Here is a 16,948-nt window from a genome sequence, read left to right as displayed (position 1 = left end):
CATAGATGTTGAATAATAATTACCTTATAAGTACCCCTACAAATACCTTGGGGTACGTCTGCATTTATTATAGCCATTTGTGAGGTATAGGAACCAATGCAAATTTTAAAATATCGATCAGTTAGAAATTATTTGTTTGGAAAAAATAAGGAAGGGAGAGAAAGTTGCAAAGTTTGAAAAGCAGGTCGTCATGCCATACACGATCGAATGCCTGAGAAATTTCTACTTATTTCAAGTTTAAACACGAAACATTTTTTTTTCATATTTTTCCTGTTTTTAGAGTATAAAATCATGCATATTTATATTTCTTTAGTGCATACAATTCACAGCCTCGGTAATTATTTATTAGTAATTACTTTTACTTCCAATCATTCTTAATTATTTTAATCATTATTTTAAATGTTAACTATCTACAATCTTCAACTTTCATGTACTTTGTGACTCAACCAAATTTCCAACCTTACCAACTGTGTATTACGAATAATGCAGCCCATCACACCCATGCTCCCCTAGCTTAATTTAGTGGTAAACGGAAAAAAGTCCCAGTGGAAAATTCTCCGGTAAAATAGTCCCACGGAAAAAAAGTCTCCCGTTGCAGTATAAATAAAACGATATTTCCACTATACTTGTTATTTTATTGATAAAAGTTACACTTATACACAGTACCATACACAGGTACCTATACCTATCATGCGTATCCAATTTCGTATTAGAACGGAACGGTTGTACGCGCGTGTATAAGTGTTCAACCATAGAACTTCTTAAGTCAAACAAGGGAAATGATAAAATTGCACTAGACGGGTACATTTATACTATAAAAAAGACATGCCAAAGTATAATCCGATGGAAATTTTCCAAAAAATCTTCAATAAAATGTTCAGCAATGTTATTACCAATTTGAAAATTACAAAAATCATACGATTTTGTTTATATGCATTTAAAGTTCAAATATTGACAAAATACGTAATAGAATGACTAAAATTTGCAAATTTATTTTGAGTTAGAAATTTATAAAAAAATTGTCTTTTTAAAGCTAACTGACATACCGTCTTCGCTCATCATACTGAAGTTGAAAATCGATGCATTATTTCAAATACTTATCGTGTGCACAGATACACAAAAAAAAAATTAATACATTTAATCGCTCCTCTAGCTCAGAATCTAAAAATACTTTAACCTATGGGATATGAATAATAAGTTAGATAGTTCATTAGAACAGTTAGCAAACGTCGATACCTGGTTTATTGATGGCAACTTTGGTTTAGCACCCGAGCATTTTTTACAGCTATACGTCATTCGAATCCAAGTACCTAAATAACAATTTTATTACGCCAGTGTTTTGCTTACTTGAGCGAAAAACGGAAAAAACCTACGAAGAAATGTTTAAAATAATTTTGAATGAATGTAACAATCGCGAACTATACCCAGATCCATTATTAATTATTATACATTTATACTTCAATGTTGACTTTAAAATCGCAGTTCACAAAGCTGCCAAAACAGTTTTTGGTGAACACATTTTAATTCGTGAGTGCTTTTATTATTTATACCAAAGCGCTTACAGAAAAATACAAAACCTGGGCTTGAGTAAACGGTAAATTTTAAATAATATTATAATACATTTGTAAATTTTTTAAATAATATCATAAGACATATTTTACATATTTTTTTTTCCGTGAACTTTTTTTTACCGAGGTCTGTTCCACCGGGAATTTTTTTTCCTAATATCTAGTTTAGTACTGAAGTATTGTAGACCTGGGAGAGTTTACATGTTCACTTCAGGCAGTAGGTACTGGAGACTGGACTAGACCCGGGAGAAGCCGGCGGAATTAATACGTAGATATTATAAACGGTAGCCGACGGAGTCAATCCGGAGAGTTAACTATCGACTCTTTCGGACTTCGGCTTAATTCGTGATGTTGTGTGGGCACTGCGGAACAAATCATATACCTACAACTGAAGTTAAGTCTGAAAATATTGCGTTTTATTAAAAAAAAAAACCTGTACAGGACGCACATATCTTTTGTTCATGTATACTATGCTAACTGAATTTTCGAATCTTCAATCGACTGCGTCTTCTGCAAGCTGCAACTACCTTACTTTGGAAATCTCCACGGTTAGTATTATAATACATATATCTAATATTACATCAATATGATAAAACCAAAAATTGTTTATGATTTTCTCATTGAATTAAAGAAATGTGATTTAACAATTACCAGAATAGCTTATATTATAGAATGAAGTCTTAAAAATATTGAATTTTAAATTTTAAATTTAAATATTTAATTATGATCGAATGAAAAATTAAAAAATTATATATCAATGCCAGAAGTTTGAGTGTACTCCATTATTTTATTGACATTCGTTAACTATATACAATGTGTCAGTCGTCAATACTGAGTTATACGTGAATATCAATAATATACTATAACAAAAATAAATTAAAATAGTAAAATATAAACAATATATTTGGATAAAAGTTAATTCAACCTACAACTACCTATGATAATAGGTACTGAAACCAATAGAAAATAGTAACACAAACTTAGAAATAAAGGTAGAATACTTTACTATTGAATTCAGTCCATCTACTATCTACTCATTGACATGGTACCTACACTGAAAAACCTGATTTACAACAGAGCAACTTTCCCAGCTTTATAAAATAATGTAATGTTTGATAAATTACGGAGTCGCTTAATTCGGGGTTGGTTCACAAGCAGGCGTTACAGTAATATCCATATATTTTATTATTCATTCGTTATTCAATTCTTCAAACTCACCCCAATCCTTAGAACTTTTCGGGGGGGAATTTGAGCTTTTTGTGGTGGAGGGGTAAAATTTAAGTATTATAGTATAACTAAACATTTAAATATACTTAAAAAAAATTTTGAATTTTGAGGGACATGAGAACTTCTGTATACCTACTGTACAACCTACTCCTAGTAATATGATTACCAATTACCATACACTGTAAAGTACAAATTTCCCCGTAAACAATATACAAGGGCATAGGCATCATCAGAGTCGAAATTCTGGGTTTGCAAAAAAAATTATGTACAAAGTATTGCTTTATGTTTATTTGAAAAAAATTATATCATTAGTCATAACTGATTACTGGTATCTGCCAAATGCCAATTCTAAAGACTTATAATAAATTAATAATATATAATCTAAGGCCAATCCTCTGGAATTCATAAATATTTTTCGCGCCATTATGCACACACTAACGCGATTGTCAGCTGTTCATAATACAATATTTTCCTCCATGAAAATTGATTAAACTTATCGTGATATGTTGTTCCTCTCTGCGCCATGTCCTGCCAAACTATTGTACCAAATACCAATGTACCATCGATAATACTATACCTATTACCTTAGATCACATACAACATTGTAATTTCTCGCTAGTTACTTGTCTTGGTACAACACTTGTGTTATTCAAAATATTGAGTATTGAGCTATTTGTGATAGACCATAGACGTTCAACATTAATTTTGCTGCTACATGATATTATTGGTGTATTATTATGAATTAAAATATTCATAGCTTAATAACTGTATTGTCGCGGCCTCGAGTATGATTTGATAGTTTTAATAATGTTAGTTTCTTGTTCAACTAAATACGTATAAGTTGGGTTGTTTATTTATTTTCACATCGTTCATAGGATTTCTATTGCGAATGACTGATTTTCATTAGCTAAATATGTTATTAATGTTATAATATTATATTCGTGCAACAGACGTAAAAATGATAGAATATTCAGATTCAGAATTTGAAAAGAAGCTAATGCTTTTAAAAGACACTCAGGATGCTATTCAATCATTGTCTACATGGTGCCTGAAACGACACGAACATTACAAGAGCATTATCACTATCTGGTTAAAAGCTATTCGGAAGGTGAAGATCGAGAAACGTTTGACTTTATTTTATTTAGCCAACGATGTCATACAATACAGTAAGAAAAAGAATTACAAGTTTATTGATGGATGGGCAACTGCTATTCAAAAAGCTATCCCCTATGTGAGGTAAGTTGCTGGGTTGAACATTTAACTCCTCCCCCCCTCCCTTCCCCTGTTTGTATGTCACTGTACCTATTGTTTTAGAGAGAAGATTTTTGATTTAGGTTATTTCCATTATTTCAACCCGGTAGTTTCTGTGTTTAGGGTAATTGGAGATTTTGAATTGAAGATTGCAGGGAGTTATCTTGAGTTATTATTGTTGTATCGTTAGCAAATATCGTTAGTTGAGAATTTTGGGGGATTTGGAATACCTACCCCGAAGTTTAAACTATAAATATAATAAATAAATAAACATATTATAAGTGTTCCTATTTATTTCATATTTTATTTTCACTATTTTTTAGAGATGAAAAAATACAATCTAAAATTTCAAGAATTATTAAAATTTGGGAAGAACGTGGTGTATATGATGATAGTTATTTAGCTGATTTAACTGGTTTATTAACTACACCAATTCATAAATTAAAATTAGCTGATCCTGTACAAGAATTTCAAGTGAGTACTTTTTTAAAATATTCTATATTAATAATTTAACAAATTAATTCACATCATGTTATTTAAAACTTTTTATGTAAGTATAAGTATAATATAGAATATTTAACAAATTTACAACTTTACCATTTACCCATATATTGTAATATAATGCTATCATAAAATAATGAACAAATAATAATAATAATAATTAACCATGAGCATAAAATAATTCATAATATTCTTATACTATTTTGTTTTTTTTGACAAAACTCTTACAGGTACCTAGATGATGTTAAACTTAATTCTTGGGTTTTCAAAATATACTTACTTATTACATTCAATTTTAGCAAAATGTACCCCAATACTTTGTAGGACTTTATATACTTTATAAATTACAACATTTTCATTATGAGTAGCGAATTACTAATTTTTTAGATTTAAATGACAAATCAAAAATTATTAAAAATTGTTTAGGTATTATTATACAGGGTGTCCCATGATGATTCACCCATTAGCCTTAGAGGGGAACTCCCCCACCTGACAAAAACTGTTTTTTTGCTGTTATACCTACCTATAAATTAAAAAAATCATAAAATTGATGAAAAGTCAAAATTTTTAGAAAAATAAACCACAAAATTGCTGTCTTTAATTGTTTTAAAAATTAAAAAATAAATTTTTAACCTTCTTACCAAAAAAATTTAATTTAATTAAAAAATAAACTGTAGTCCTTGTCTCTGTGAGTCTAATAAAAAAAAAACAAATTCATGATATATTTATTATCTTAGGAGATGAGTAAATGGGTAAATCCTCACGGGACATGTATTTTTCTCTGAAAAGGATTCTGACATTTAGATAGTGTGTTTTCTCCTTTTTTTTTGCCTGAATTAAATGTAATGCTTGTTATAAATAGCTATGTTAAGTCTAACAATTTTAAAATATAAATATCATCAAAACGTTTTTGAGGTTCCTGAGATAATTTTCTCACCTTTAAATTTAATAATAGTTGATTCACTTAATATTTATACTAAAAATACAAAATTAGTTCTGCAAAATGCAAAATTGCTAAAGCAAAGACGACAAATGTAGGCTTGGATTTCTCTTAAAACAGTTTTAATAAATAAATACTATTGCTTCAATTTTTATATACCTATTGACATTTTTATAAAAATATTTTGCTACGCATGAAATTCTCAATATTATAAATTAAAAATCCTAATTAGAAATAAAATAATATTTTTGTTCTTACACAATCATGAGTTTAATGTACAGTCAACTTCAAACGAAATCATACCACCCCATGTATAAGTAACTTCAAAACTTATCACTCTTAATGTTTAATATATTATAACATTTTGTGTTTAAATAGAATCCTATTTCATTTTATGTATGTTGTACCCAGATGGTTGTCCGCTGAACTACTCACCTATATAGTTAATATTTTGTGTCGAGTTAATATTAACTTCTTATACAATGTAATATTATATTATATTAATTTTAAAACAGTTTTTACATACATTTTAAAAATGTAAACTTAAATTTTTTAAAGTTATACAAACTACGTACTGCGTATTGACTGCCTTCCACTTGATTATGCACCTGTTCTAGTAAAATTAAATATGGAGACGTTGAGTCCTAGAAGAAAAATTCTAATTTGGTTTTCTTATCAAAACTTTTGAGTAGGGAAGTTGACGCTCCAGATATGTTAGGGTGGGTTAATTTTAATGTTCCCAGTGATAATTTGCGCTACTTTTCTCCTTTCCTGGTCCCGTTCTGTGCAACAAATTACTTATATAATGAACCCATTTTGCGTATGATGACACTAGCTAATGGATCCAATAACATCTAAACATCTTCTTGTGTGTAATTATTTTGTATTACATTATTATCTGTTAATATTATGTATGTAATAGTGTATTATAATCTTGTTAATTATTAATGTTATATAAATGTCAAGGGCCTATCCCGTTTACTATTATAATAAATAATAAATAAATGTGTAAACTTATTAGTAAATAATCGTGCTAAATATATTATGATTCTTAGATACATGCATTAGCGGTTAAAATACGTTCTTGTGTTAAACTGGAACAGATTACAGACTTGAAGATGAAACATTTAAGAGAAGCTAATCTGCCTCTTACTAATAATGAAGCTATACAGAACATGTTAAAAGGTAATATTGTTGAACTGTGGCTTGGTGGCAGGGACCCAACATGTTTTCTATTGTTGTCTACAGAAATTTATAATTCATATAATTTAAGAAATTTAGTATATAATATTCCAAAAAACAAATGTTTATTATGTCTATTTGTTTTAAGACTGGCCCTTCTTGTACAAGCCACAGATTTATACTATTTAGCTATGTTTACAATTATAATAATGATATTGTATGTATTATTATAAAGTTTATATTATAGTAACTAGTGTTTTTTTTTTTTTAGATCGAACTCGAAGTCATGAGTTCCTGAATGAATTAAATGATGGTATGTCAAAAATTGAAAGTTACATTAAATGCCTTAAACGAGAAACTATTGATCGTGCTCAACTAATAGATTCTTTAGAAGTTGCTACATCTTATTATGATGAACAAAATGGCGAAGTTAAAACTGTTGCTCAAGTAAAATCAATAAATTTGTTTGTATGATATAATGATATAACAGAAAACTAATATAAGAAACAATTTCAGGCATATTTCAACTATACTAAAAGAGTAAAACTTTTAAAGAGTAAATTGGAATCCTTGGTTGGTTCTATGCCAACTGACAGTCCAATGCCTTCACCTGATATTAATGCACCGTCTCCTTCAACATCTTCAGTGTCTATTGAAGATTTAAACATACACAATATCAATTATGACACTGTATTAAACTCTGATAAATATATGATGAATTCTTCAATGGAAAACAGCATTAATGACACTGATATTTATGTGCCCACTACAGTTATCAATAATATTAAGTCATATATTACTCCTGAAACATATACTACTGTTCAAGGTATTTCAAACTTAATTTATTTAGACTAATTTATTTTTATTTATTTTTGATTTTTGGTTGTTATTTAGAACTGTACGACCCAGCTTCTGTGAGTTTCCCAGCAGTAGAAAATCAAGATCAACAATCATTAACCAGCCAGTTTCCATATGATGCTCCATCACCGCCTCCTGATGAAACTTTTGCATACTCGGCATTTCCCAATCAAACAAATGTATCATATACTAATGATGTACGTATATCTTTCATTTACTATACTGTAATAATATTTATAATTACTTTTATTTTACAGGTGAATAACCATAATACAAGTAGTTATGAAGCTTATGTACCTACTCCAATGTCATCTAGTCAGCAATTTATAACGTCTGAATTCTCTAATAATATGGTACCTCCTACTAATTCATCATCACTTATAAATGAAAATACTATATCAGTTTCTCATGTACCACAAACGGGTAATTTTAATTCATTATAATAGTTTTTCTTTAATATTTTTTGTCTTATTTTGTTCAATGTTTGAAAATGTTTGAAGGACAAAATAAGTTTCTTGGTTTTATTGTTTTGTATCAAATATTTGCAAAACACTCAAATCATGATAAGATTATTAATTATATCCAACATTTTCAGCTTGGGAAGTAACTGTAGATAGTGATTGGTCAACAAATGACACACCAGCATCACCGCCTTTTCATGAGAAAATCTCCTATCAAAACACCCCCATTATCAGTAAAACTGACGGAGGGCCAGGAATCGATCACTGTGTGTTAGCATCAAAAATAATAGATAGAGATGAACGAATTTCTCAAGAAATGATAACTAAAACTTCTGATATTGACCACAGAAACTTAATTAGTTTAACTCATTCTCCTCATATGAATTCATCAGTGGTATCTGTTGATGTTGATTACCGAGCATTTCCTGGTATTCCTATGCCACCATCACCACCTGCTTTGCTCATGGAAGCAGTCAGTAAACCACCAAAAGATAATGTAGAAAGTGTTGATATGGATTTGAGTGACGACGATGAAAAGCCTAAATCAAACCATGATCAAAAACATCCTGTACTCTTACCTCCGCCACTTCCACCACCAATGCCTTTTGGCTTTGACCAACAAAGTGTACCAGATATTACAAACCAATGGGAACAACCTTCCCAACCATGGAGTACTGATAGACCTGGTTTTAATGAAAGCCAATGGAATATAGATCAATCTGATCAATGGAAACATCCTAACCAGTGGGAACAAGAGCAGAGTGATTCAAACTTTGTAAATAATCAACCTCAACTTCAGTGGCCTCAACATGTTCAGAGAAACCAATCCAAAGAAGATTTTAGGCCAAAATGGAAGAGAGGAGTTAGTAATTGGCCAAGAGGCCCTAGAAATTTCATTCCACATTCTAGACCTACTGGTAGATGGAATCAGGGGCCACGTTTTGGACCGAGGAATCAACCTTGGTAAGTGAACTGTTTTAAGTTAGACTTAGACTGAAATGAAAAAATGTATATTTTTTTAAATTTAATAACACTAAGAATTGCTGTTGTTAACATCAAGAAACTACCACAATTTGTTTGAACATTTTTGTTTCATTGTTATGTATTTGTATACTAATAATTTAAGTTGATTATTTTTTACAAAAAGTAATGTTTATCAATTACATTAAAAAGGTTTTTTTATATATATTTGTTATTACTTTGACAATTGTATCATACCTGTCAGCACTTCAACTGACCATGAATCTCGTTTTTTCATTGTTTTATTTATTAATTACCCAAAATAAATTAATATTTTAATTAATATTACATATTTTGTTAGTTAAAATTCAAAATAAATGCATATTTTTATTTAATCAGAGTTATGAGCCTATTAAGTGCAATATATTCTTATAAACTTAAAAATGTATTTACTAATAATTAATATTATGTCCGACTATTCTGCAATTAGTGTGTTAAACAATTCATGTTAATATAAAAAACATTTTTTTTTAATTAATAAATGAAATGTAAAGTGTACATTGAAGTATTTGGTTTGTCAAGTGTTATCAATTACATTAAATAATGTGCTTAATATAATATTTCTTAATGTGTCTTTAATTAAACAAAATACTCATTACTGTGTTATTTTTAAATTTCATACTTTAAATAGAAAAGAATCAACTCTTGTAATTAAATATTAGTAATTGGGTGGTTATTTTTTTATATCTGAAAAATGTAAGGTAAGAAAATACCCAAAACAAACTTAGTTAGATTTATTAAATTTATTGATGAAAATAAAATTAATAATAATCTAACTTAAAAATATATTTATTAATTTAGGTACTTCTACAATTATAATGTCATATTACTTATTATATGACAATAAATAATATAAATTTTCTTGTTGAATAACTTGAAGATGTTTGCTTTAAATCTAGTAAATGATATTTTATAAAGAATTACAAATAATTTTAAATCTATTCTTTTACAAGTCATAATCAGTTACCATTTATCTAACTTGGTGGGACAAATTATAGATGCATAGGTACCAAATATAAGTACTGTTCAGTCTCAATGACACTCAAATCTCAAGGAGAATAAAAATAAATTTGACTTATGTATTTTTTGAGTTCTATACCTCTACACAACTTAACAACGCCTAAAGAGCTTGGAAAAAATTTGAGTTATCGAAACTTGACTGTATATTTATTTAAATATCTTTACAGTGATCAGAATTGAAATAATTAACATATTTTAATCATAATTTACTATCTTAAATATAATAAACGTATTTTACTCTTTTTTTTCATTATTTAACAATTGTTTCTTATAAATGATTCATATTACAGCCAGAAATATTGTTTAATTATACTCATTGAATTGCATTATTATGACATTAATTAGGCTTATGAAAACAGTTCTTTGTTATTTAATTAATGCGTATATTGTCATAATTGTTGTTTTATTTTATTTAGTATTTTATTATGTATATTTTTTCATGATAAATTGATTTTTTTTTAAATTACCAACTGCAGGATGAATATCTCATATTAATTGATGCACTAATTGTGTATTTTGTTTGTGTTCTAATGTTGTGTGTATTCAAAGTTCTTCATCTTATAATTTTCGTTGTTATGAAATACTTATTAGGTAACTGGACATCTACAATTTTGCCAAAAACGTGGAACTATGATTTTGACGAAGAATGAGTAATTGAAAGTGAGATCATTCATTTATAATCTATATAAATGTCTAGTTAATTTTTACATTTTTTAATTATTGTTTAATGTATATTTGTGTTACCAGTGATACATTTGTAGTACTATATACAAGCATAATTTGGTGGAAAAGCTCAGCCATCAGAATACCTTGGTTATTATTTGACTCCCTTCTTTAATTATGTATACTTAATACATGGCATATTTTTATATATACATGTTTATATTATTTTGTATTAATTTACATTACTATGTAAATCACTCATTATTGATAAAATTAATAGTAATTTCCATCTAAGGAAAGTTCTTAAATTGCGCCTCAATAATTAATATGATGTACTAATGATTAATGTACTTTTAAATATTGTTTATGACTTTTATTTCATTGTCTTGTTAGTATAACATAATATTCAGTGTATGATTATCTTACGGACATTATTGTTTAGTGTATCCTGTTGCTTACGTAGGTAATTTTGTTTTCAAATTATGAAAGTCAAAAATAATCATTAAGCGTAAGTTGAATAGCACCACTCAAATAATCAATATCAAGTCAGATACTTAATTAATTAATTTAAAAAACCTAACTTAAATTATTATGAAGATCAATATATAACAGTTAATCCCTACCTTCATAAATTGTATTATTATCATCTTATATGTTATCTCCGTCTTAATTATATATCAAATTTGCTTTCAGCAGAAATACTCTTGTGTTGTTAGATTTAATATTAGAGTCATATTATCAATCTTAAAGTTCAATACATTATGTGTTTGCACATGGCCTGTTTTTACAATATTTTAGTTTTTCCGTAGAATATGAGCATTTTCAATTTTTAATATTCTGTATGAGTATGTACTCATAAAATTTAACCTTAATAATGGCAATTAACAATTTATAATTACAATTTTTAAAAATAATTTATTATAAGTAGAATAATGTATGATGTAATATGTTCAATTTTGTTAAAATGAAGTAGAAGAAAGCAATTAATCAAAAACTCATTATTTTAATTAAAATCAATGAAATGTAAATTAATAGTTAACATATTATAACATAATTATATAACAAACTGCCCATTAGTATTATTATTAATATTTAAATATGAATTTTATAAATAAAAAGACTAAATGATGTTTTTATTAAATATTATTAACTTAATTGTTGGTTACGTTAATCTATGAGCAAGTTCACACAGAGTACAATATTACAATTTTAAAAACCATTTAAATAGTTGTGTATATGATGGGAAGCTGAGATTTTGTTTATTTTTCTATGTATGGACTCCGCGAAATATTTTTTACTGTAGAAAAAATAACTAATATCATAATTTAAAAAAATGACATTACACATTTATACAAATTGCAAATGATAATCATAAGAATTATATTTTATTATATATTAATTAAATCATGAAATATAGATATATTTATGGATGTACCTATGTATTATGTTTATATGTGTTCTGTAATTATTATACAAACTTTGTTTAAACTTGCTTGTTTTTGTTTACCTAAAACTACTTAAGTACTTGCTTTCCATGCAAAATACAATTTGAATTCATTGATATGTATATTGATGTATTTAAAGGAGCAGATGATGTGGATTGTCAACTGACTTGTAACCAATGTCCATTTTTAAATATTTTTTTGTTTCGACTATGTAGTAAATGTATATTTAATATTCAGTAATGTTATATATTTATTTATGTTTCATTTCTGATAAATGATCTTTTAAAAAATTGTTTCAAGTTAACATTGTTTGTATTTTTCAATATTTCCAATAGTTGTGTAATGTCAACAATCTTTAAATTTAAATTTTATATTGACATAGTCTATAATATATATACCATACTATAATAATACTTATTTAATAACCTTTTAATATGGTACCTTACAAAAATAAGAATATTTTATTTTATTCTAAAGCTAATACCAACAAATAATCATATAACCTACAGGTGTAACGCGAAGGCAAATGAAATAACTTTTGTTCCATTCAATATTTTTTTTTCTTTTAAATTTATCGATCTGTGTGCTATATGTATATTATAACATTTTTATACTTTAAATAAAGAAAAAAATTTGAAAATTTCAATATAGACAATTTGTAATTCCGATTTTTATAGAACTTTTTATGGTAATCAATTTGTTAATATTCTATGATGTTTTTAATTAAAAAAATTTTTGAAGGAATTAATTTTAAGACTAATAACTTTTAAAAAGTATTTCTAAATATTTTAACATGAACCAATTTACCACTGGATCAACTTTACTTAACAAAAATAATGAGATTTCTAATAATTTGTAATTTACGAATTGGCTATTGCCTTTTTGAATTTTTCAAAAAAAAATTATATCATTTACAAATTTTTGTTTTCAGTTTTAAAGTAACGTACCTACCCTCTAAACATATTTACAACATTATGCATAGGTATTTCTTTATAAAACAACAATGTATTTAACTGATTCAATATTTTATTTTAAATAAATATGTACATTATTACATTTTAAGATTTTATGCCACTTTTCCTGTAGTTTTATGGTACTTTAATAAGTTTCTCTGTCTCACACACTACATATTTTACCATTTTCATAATTATGTGTATTCTGTATTCATCTTCACAACTATTCATCAGTAACAATAATATAATGCATACAGTGAGTTTTTTTTTAATTGACCAAAAAATTGTATATTTGAGAAAATATTATTAGTTTTTGTGTTGTTTATTTTAACAATGTATTAAAATAGGTACCTACCATTTTCTGAAAATAATGATAGGTAGGTACCCAAGTTATAATATTTCATAGTTCAATATGAATCTGGTATAATTTTAAAATTCTATAAACTTAGTTATTTATAATATAATTTAAAATAATTCTCTCTTCTCCCTCATGATTAATAACGAGTAATTTAAATAATACATATGAAGTACCTAACAATAACAATATTAGTCGGTATCTGATAATTATATTTAATAATTAATACAAATCTAGGTATAGAATTTAATTATTTATTTAACATTATTTTGTATATAATAAAATAATTACTTACAATAAATATTGATGTTGTGAATGTAAATATAATGATTAAACAAACAATCATAAACTAATTTATAACAGTATTGTATATTTTGTTTTCAGATTATGTAACACTAAAAAACGACCAAAATACAAAATTGAAAACCAGTTATTTGTCTTAAAATAACATTCTATTCATTTGTAAGTAATTTATAACTATACAACTACATACCTTCATGTTAAAATTAAATAGTACCTAACTATCTAGATTTAATATTTTTATAAGGTTATTGGTGTATACATTATAACTTATAACTTATAATGTAATATAACATTAGTTATAATGTTTTTTTGTTCAAAAAAATAGCTGTGACATTATTTTATTGATCAATATTTAATTATATTTAATTTATTTTAGACTAATACCTAGGTACACTTTAATTTTTAAACTCGCTTGCTCAGGGATGGTATAAAATTTAGAAAATAGCCCATTATTTATTAGTTATTACTTTCCCCTTGCTTAGGTTTTCTGATAAATTCTTTTCAACATTTAATAATTTCTTAAATATTTTAGTTGCTTACTCTTACTATACTTCAGAAATATTATACCAACTATAGAAAATATAGTTTAAAAAATAATTTTTTCATGACAAAATATAAATATAACTATAGAGCACTAAATAGGTAGGTATATAGGTATCATATTTATTAGGTATTGCACAATATTATACCTTATATCTGGTTATCTGGTTTAATTTACTAGTACTTATGAGTTTTTAATTCTTTGACTTTATGAATGAATATCAATAATAATACCTACGACCTACCTACACAATTAAAAATGTATTTTATAACATCAATTAAGTTAAAAAGTATGCTATACATATTACATTTTAATTGTATAGGTACATTTTTATTTATACAATTATATGTATGTGTGTTTAGTACCTATATTATGTTATATTATAATGCTTATAAGGCTGTCATAATATACTCGTATTTAATTTTATCTCGTGTTTTTGATGATAAAACTTCTAAACACAAATTACGTGCATGAGATACAAAATAATCTCATTTATCATGTAACAATGTTATAGATAGGTATTCATTATTCAGTGACCTACATATTGTACTATTATTATATTTTAAATGAGGTAGACATGTTTATCTGATGTCTTGTTGAATGTACAAATAAGATGACTGCAGAGTTTCATTCTATGTAGGTACCTATGAACTTCCTCTTCAAAAGTTTATGTTCTGAAGTATTTAAGTTGGGCTCATATTCTTACGCTTGTTTAAAAAAAATATGGTCAAAAAACGAAACTAAAATACTATATACCTAATTATTTATAACATGAAACATGATAAAAAAAAAAAAACATTCAAAGCAATATTTAAAGACCAGCAAAGACTGCTGTATAGAAGGTTGGTTTCTAGTGTACCTATCTTGATACTGAGTACCTGTTTTTTTTTATAGGTCACTGTAATGGATGTGTTAAAAACTTTGATTTGATTTGATAAATCATTGTACATAGTTACATAAAATAATTTTGAGCAGATCCAGTCTTGTCACTTGTCAGCATATATTTTTAAGGATAGGTACTTTTTTGTACTGTTATTAGTAATTATTAATTTATTATTGGCAGTATTGTTATTTGTTAGACAATGGACAACATAGTATTAGTAGGTAATAGCAATAATAGTTACATATTAATACATTATTAGTATGTTTGACTAAATTTTGCCTAACACCACATACCTACATATATAATATTATTTATGATTGAAGTCAATAAGTAGGTACCTAACGCTTAATAATAATGGTGGGGGGATTGTGGGAATAGGTTCGGGTGATAGGGTCTACAAGAGGAGTGTCAAGTGATTTGGATACGGAGGTCAGATCCATCATAGATACTTTTAAGTCCCTTTGGAAAGTCAATAAAAATATATATTTAGTCCTAAATTATAGCGTAAAAAATGTATTTACTTTCGATATTTTAGTATCATTGGTAAATAATGGTAAATTACGTGGTGGGCACTGGGTGGTGAGTACTGGAGGGTAAACATACTATTTTCCCATCAATATAATAATCCTATTATTATTATAATTTGTATATCTTTAGTTTGTCTTATAATGTAACTTTTGTTTTACTGTAAAAAGTAAAAATTACATTTAATCTAATTTTAAGCTGTCTAAATTATAGTCTCATAGCATCAAACCTAGTCCCCTTAATCCGAGCCTAAATTGAAGTAGGGTGTAGGGTGTATAAAATATTTTAAGCTCATGTAACTAACAAAGTACTTAAATTTTAAATTATTTATATGGGATTGATATTGTGTAGCTTTTTGCCATAGATATACAACTACCTATACGTTTTTTTTCGTTCTATTTTTTTTTTCGATAAGGTAGGTAATGTAGGACACAATGTCAGATAATTTCATAATACCTAAATATTATTAAATAACCTGCAGATTGTAATTCATACTCCAACATTAAAAAAAAAAAAACGATTAATTTATGTTCATAATAAAAATGTATAATATAACTAATATCAAAATTTTAAAAACCATGTATGGTTGCAGTAGAACGACAACACGCGTGTAAAAAATGAAAAACATAAATAACCAAATCATTCTCGACTGTAAATATACGTTTGCGGGACGTTAAAGAAAAGTGTATTATTAGCTATCTTCCCTTTTGAATAAAATTATTATTTTTCAACTTGAAATATTATTATTTTCTTATAAAGCAATTAAATGTTCTGTGACGTAAAATATATAATGAATTATAATTTATTTGATGCGTCAGATTGTAAAAAAAATATTTTAGACACCATGTATTATGTATATATATATTAAAATACACTAATAACAAAGGTTAAGACACCGTCAGTTTAATCGACAAACAACTCTGTTTAAATTTGCATGTTTATTTATGATTATGAATCTCCTGTCTACATAGGTACCTAGTATATAGTCTATGGATCCTTTTGTTTGGTTATTAAATTTTCAGCCTTGCTCGTCAGATTGTTGTAAGGCCAGTAAAAATGCGAGTTTATTTATTATACTCTTTGAATTTAAATAAATAATTGTACAATAACAGTACGTATTAGTCAAGTTACCGAGAAGAAAAAACTAGTTAAACTTTGACCTTGGCCTGTGGTTTTAAAAACAAGTAGGGGCGGTGATAACATTATAATAAAATTATTACATAGGTAGGTGTACATCGTACAATAAATAATC

The 16,948-nt window shown here is 26.7% G+C and overlaps 1 protein-coding gene across 4 annotated transcripts; it reads left to right on the top strand.

The window, feature by feature from the left end:
• The first annotated feature begins 3,349 nt into the window (after positions 1-3,349).
• LOC111034893 (regulation of nuclear pre-mRNA domain-containing protein 2) lies at positions 3,350-13,945 on the top strand. Of its 4 annotated transcripts, XR_002604593.1 has the most exons (10): positions 3,350-4,031; positions 4,370-4,520; positions 6,543-6,672; positions 6,941-7,116; positions 7,186-7,495; positions 7,564-7,724; positions 7,785-7,950; positions 8,123-8,951; positions 10,620-10,688; positions 10,776-11,577. XR_002604593.1 is itself a non-coding variant. In XM_022316308.1 (9 exons), coding segments are annotated over exons 1-9 (2,202 nt in total). In that variant the 5' UTR covers positions 3,350-3,753; the 3' UTR covers positions 13,830-13,945. The 4 variants fall into 4 exon arrangements, 3 of the variants coding, with proteins under 3 accessions (XP_022172000.1, XP_022171999.1, XP_022171998.1); XM_022316308.1 differs by lacking the exons at positions 10,620-10,688; positions 10,776-11,577 and adding an exon at positions 13,829-13,945; XM_022316307.1 differs by having other exon boundaries at positions 10,620-11,577.
• The last annotated feature ends 3,003 nt before the right edge of the window (positions 13,946-16,948 follow it).

Source organism: Myzus persicae, unplaced genomic scaffold (genome assembly GCF_001856785.1).
Source record: "Myzus persicae strain clone G006 unplaced genomic scaffold, MPER_G0061.0, whole genome shotgun sequence".
Lineage (NCBI taxonomy): Eukaryota > Metazoa > Arthropoda > Insecta > Hemiptera > Aphididae > Myzus > Myzus persicae.
Note: the sequence above shows the minus strand (reverse complement) of the source record. Positions and strands in the feature narration are given on the sequence as shown.

Excerpts from the sequence above, each read along its gene's own strand:
- LOC111034893 (XM_022316307.1), top strand. The coding sequence starts at position 3,754 with ATGATAGAATATTCAGATTCAGAATTTGAAAAGAAGCTAATGCTTTTA. Across the intron at positions 4,521-6,542 it reads ATCCTGTACAAGAATTTCAA|ATACATGCATTAGCGGTTAA; the intron begins GTGAGTACTTTT and ends TATGATTCTTAG. Across the intron at positions 7,725-7,784 it reads ATGTATCATATACTAATGAT|GTGAATAACCATAATACAAG; the intron begins GTACGTATATCT and ends TTTATTTTACAG.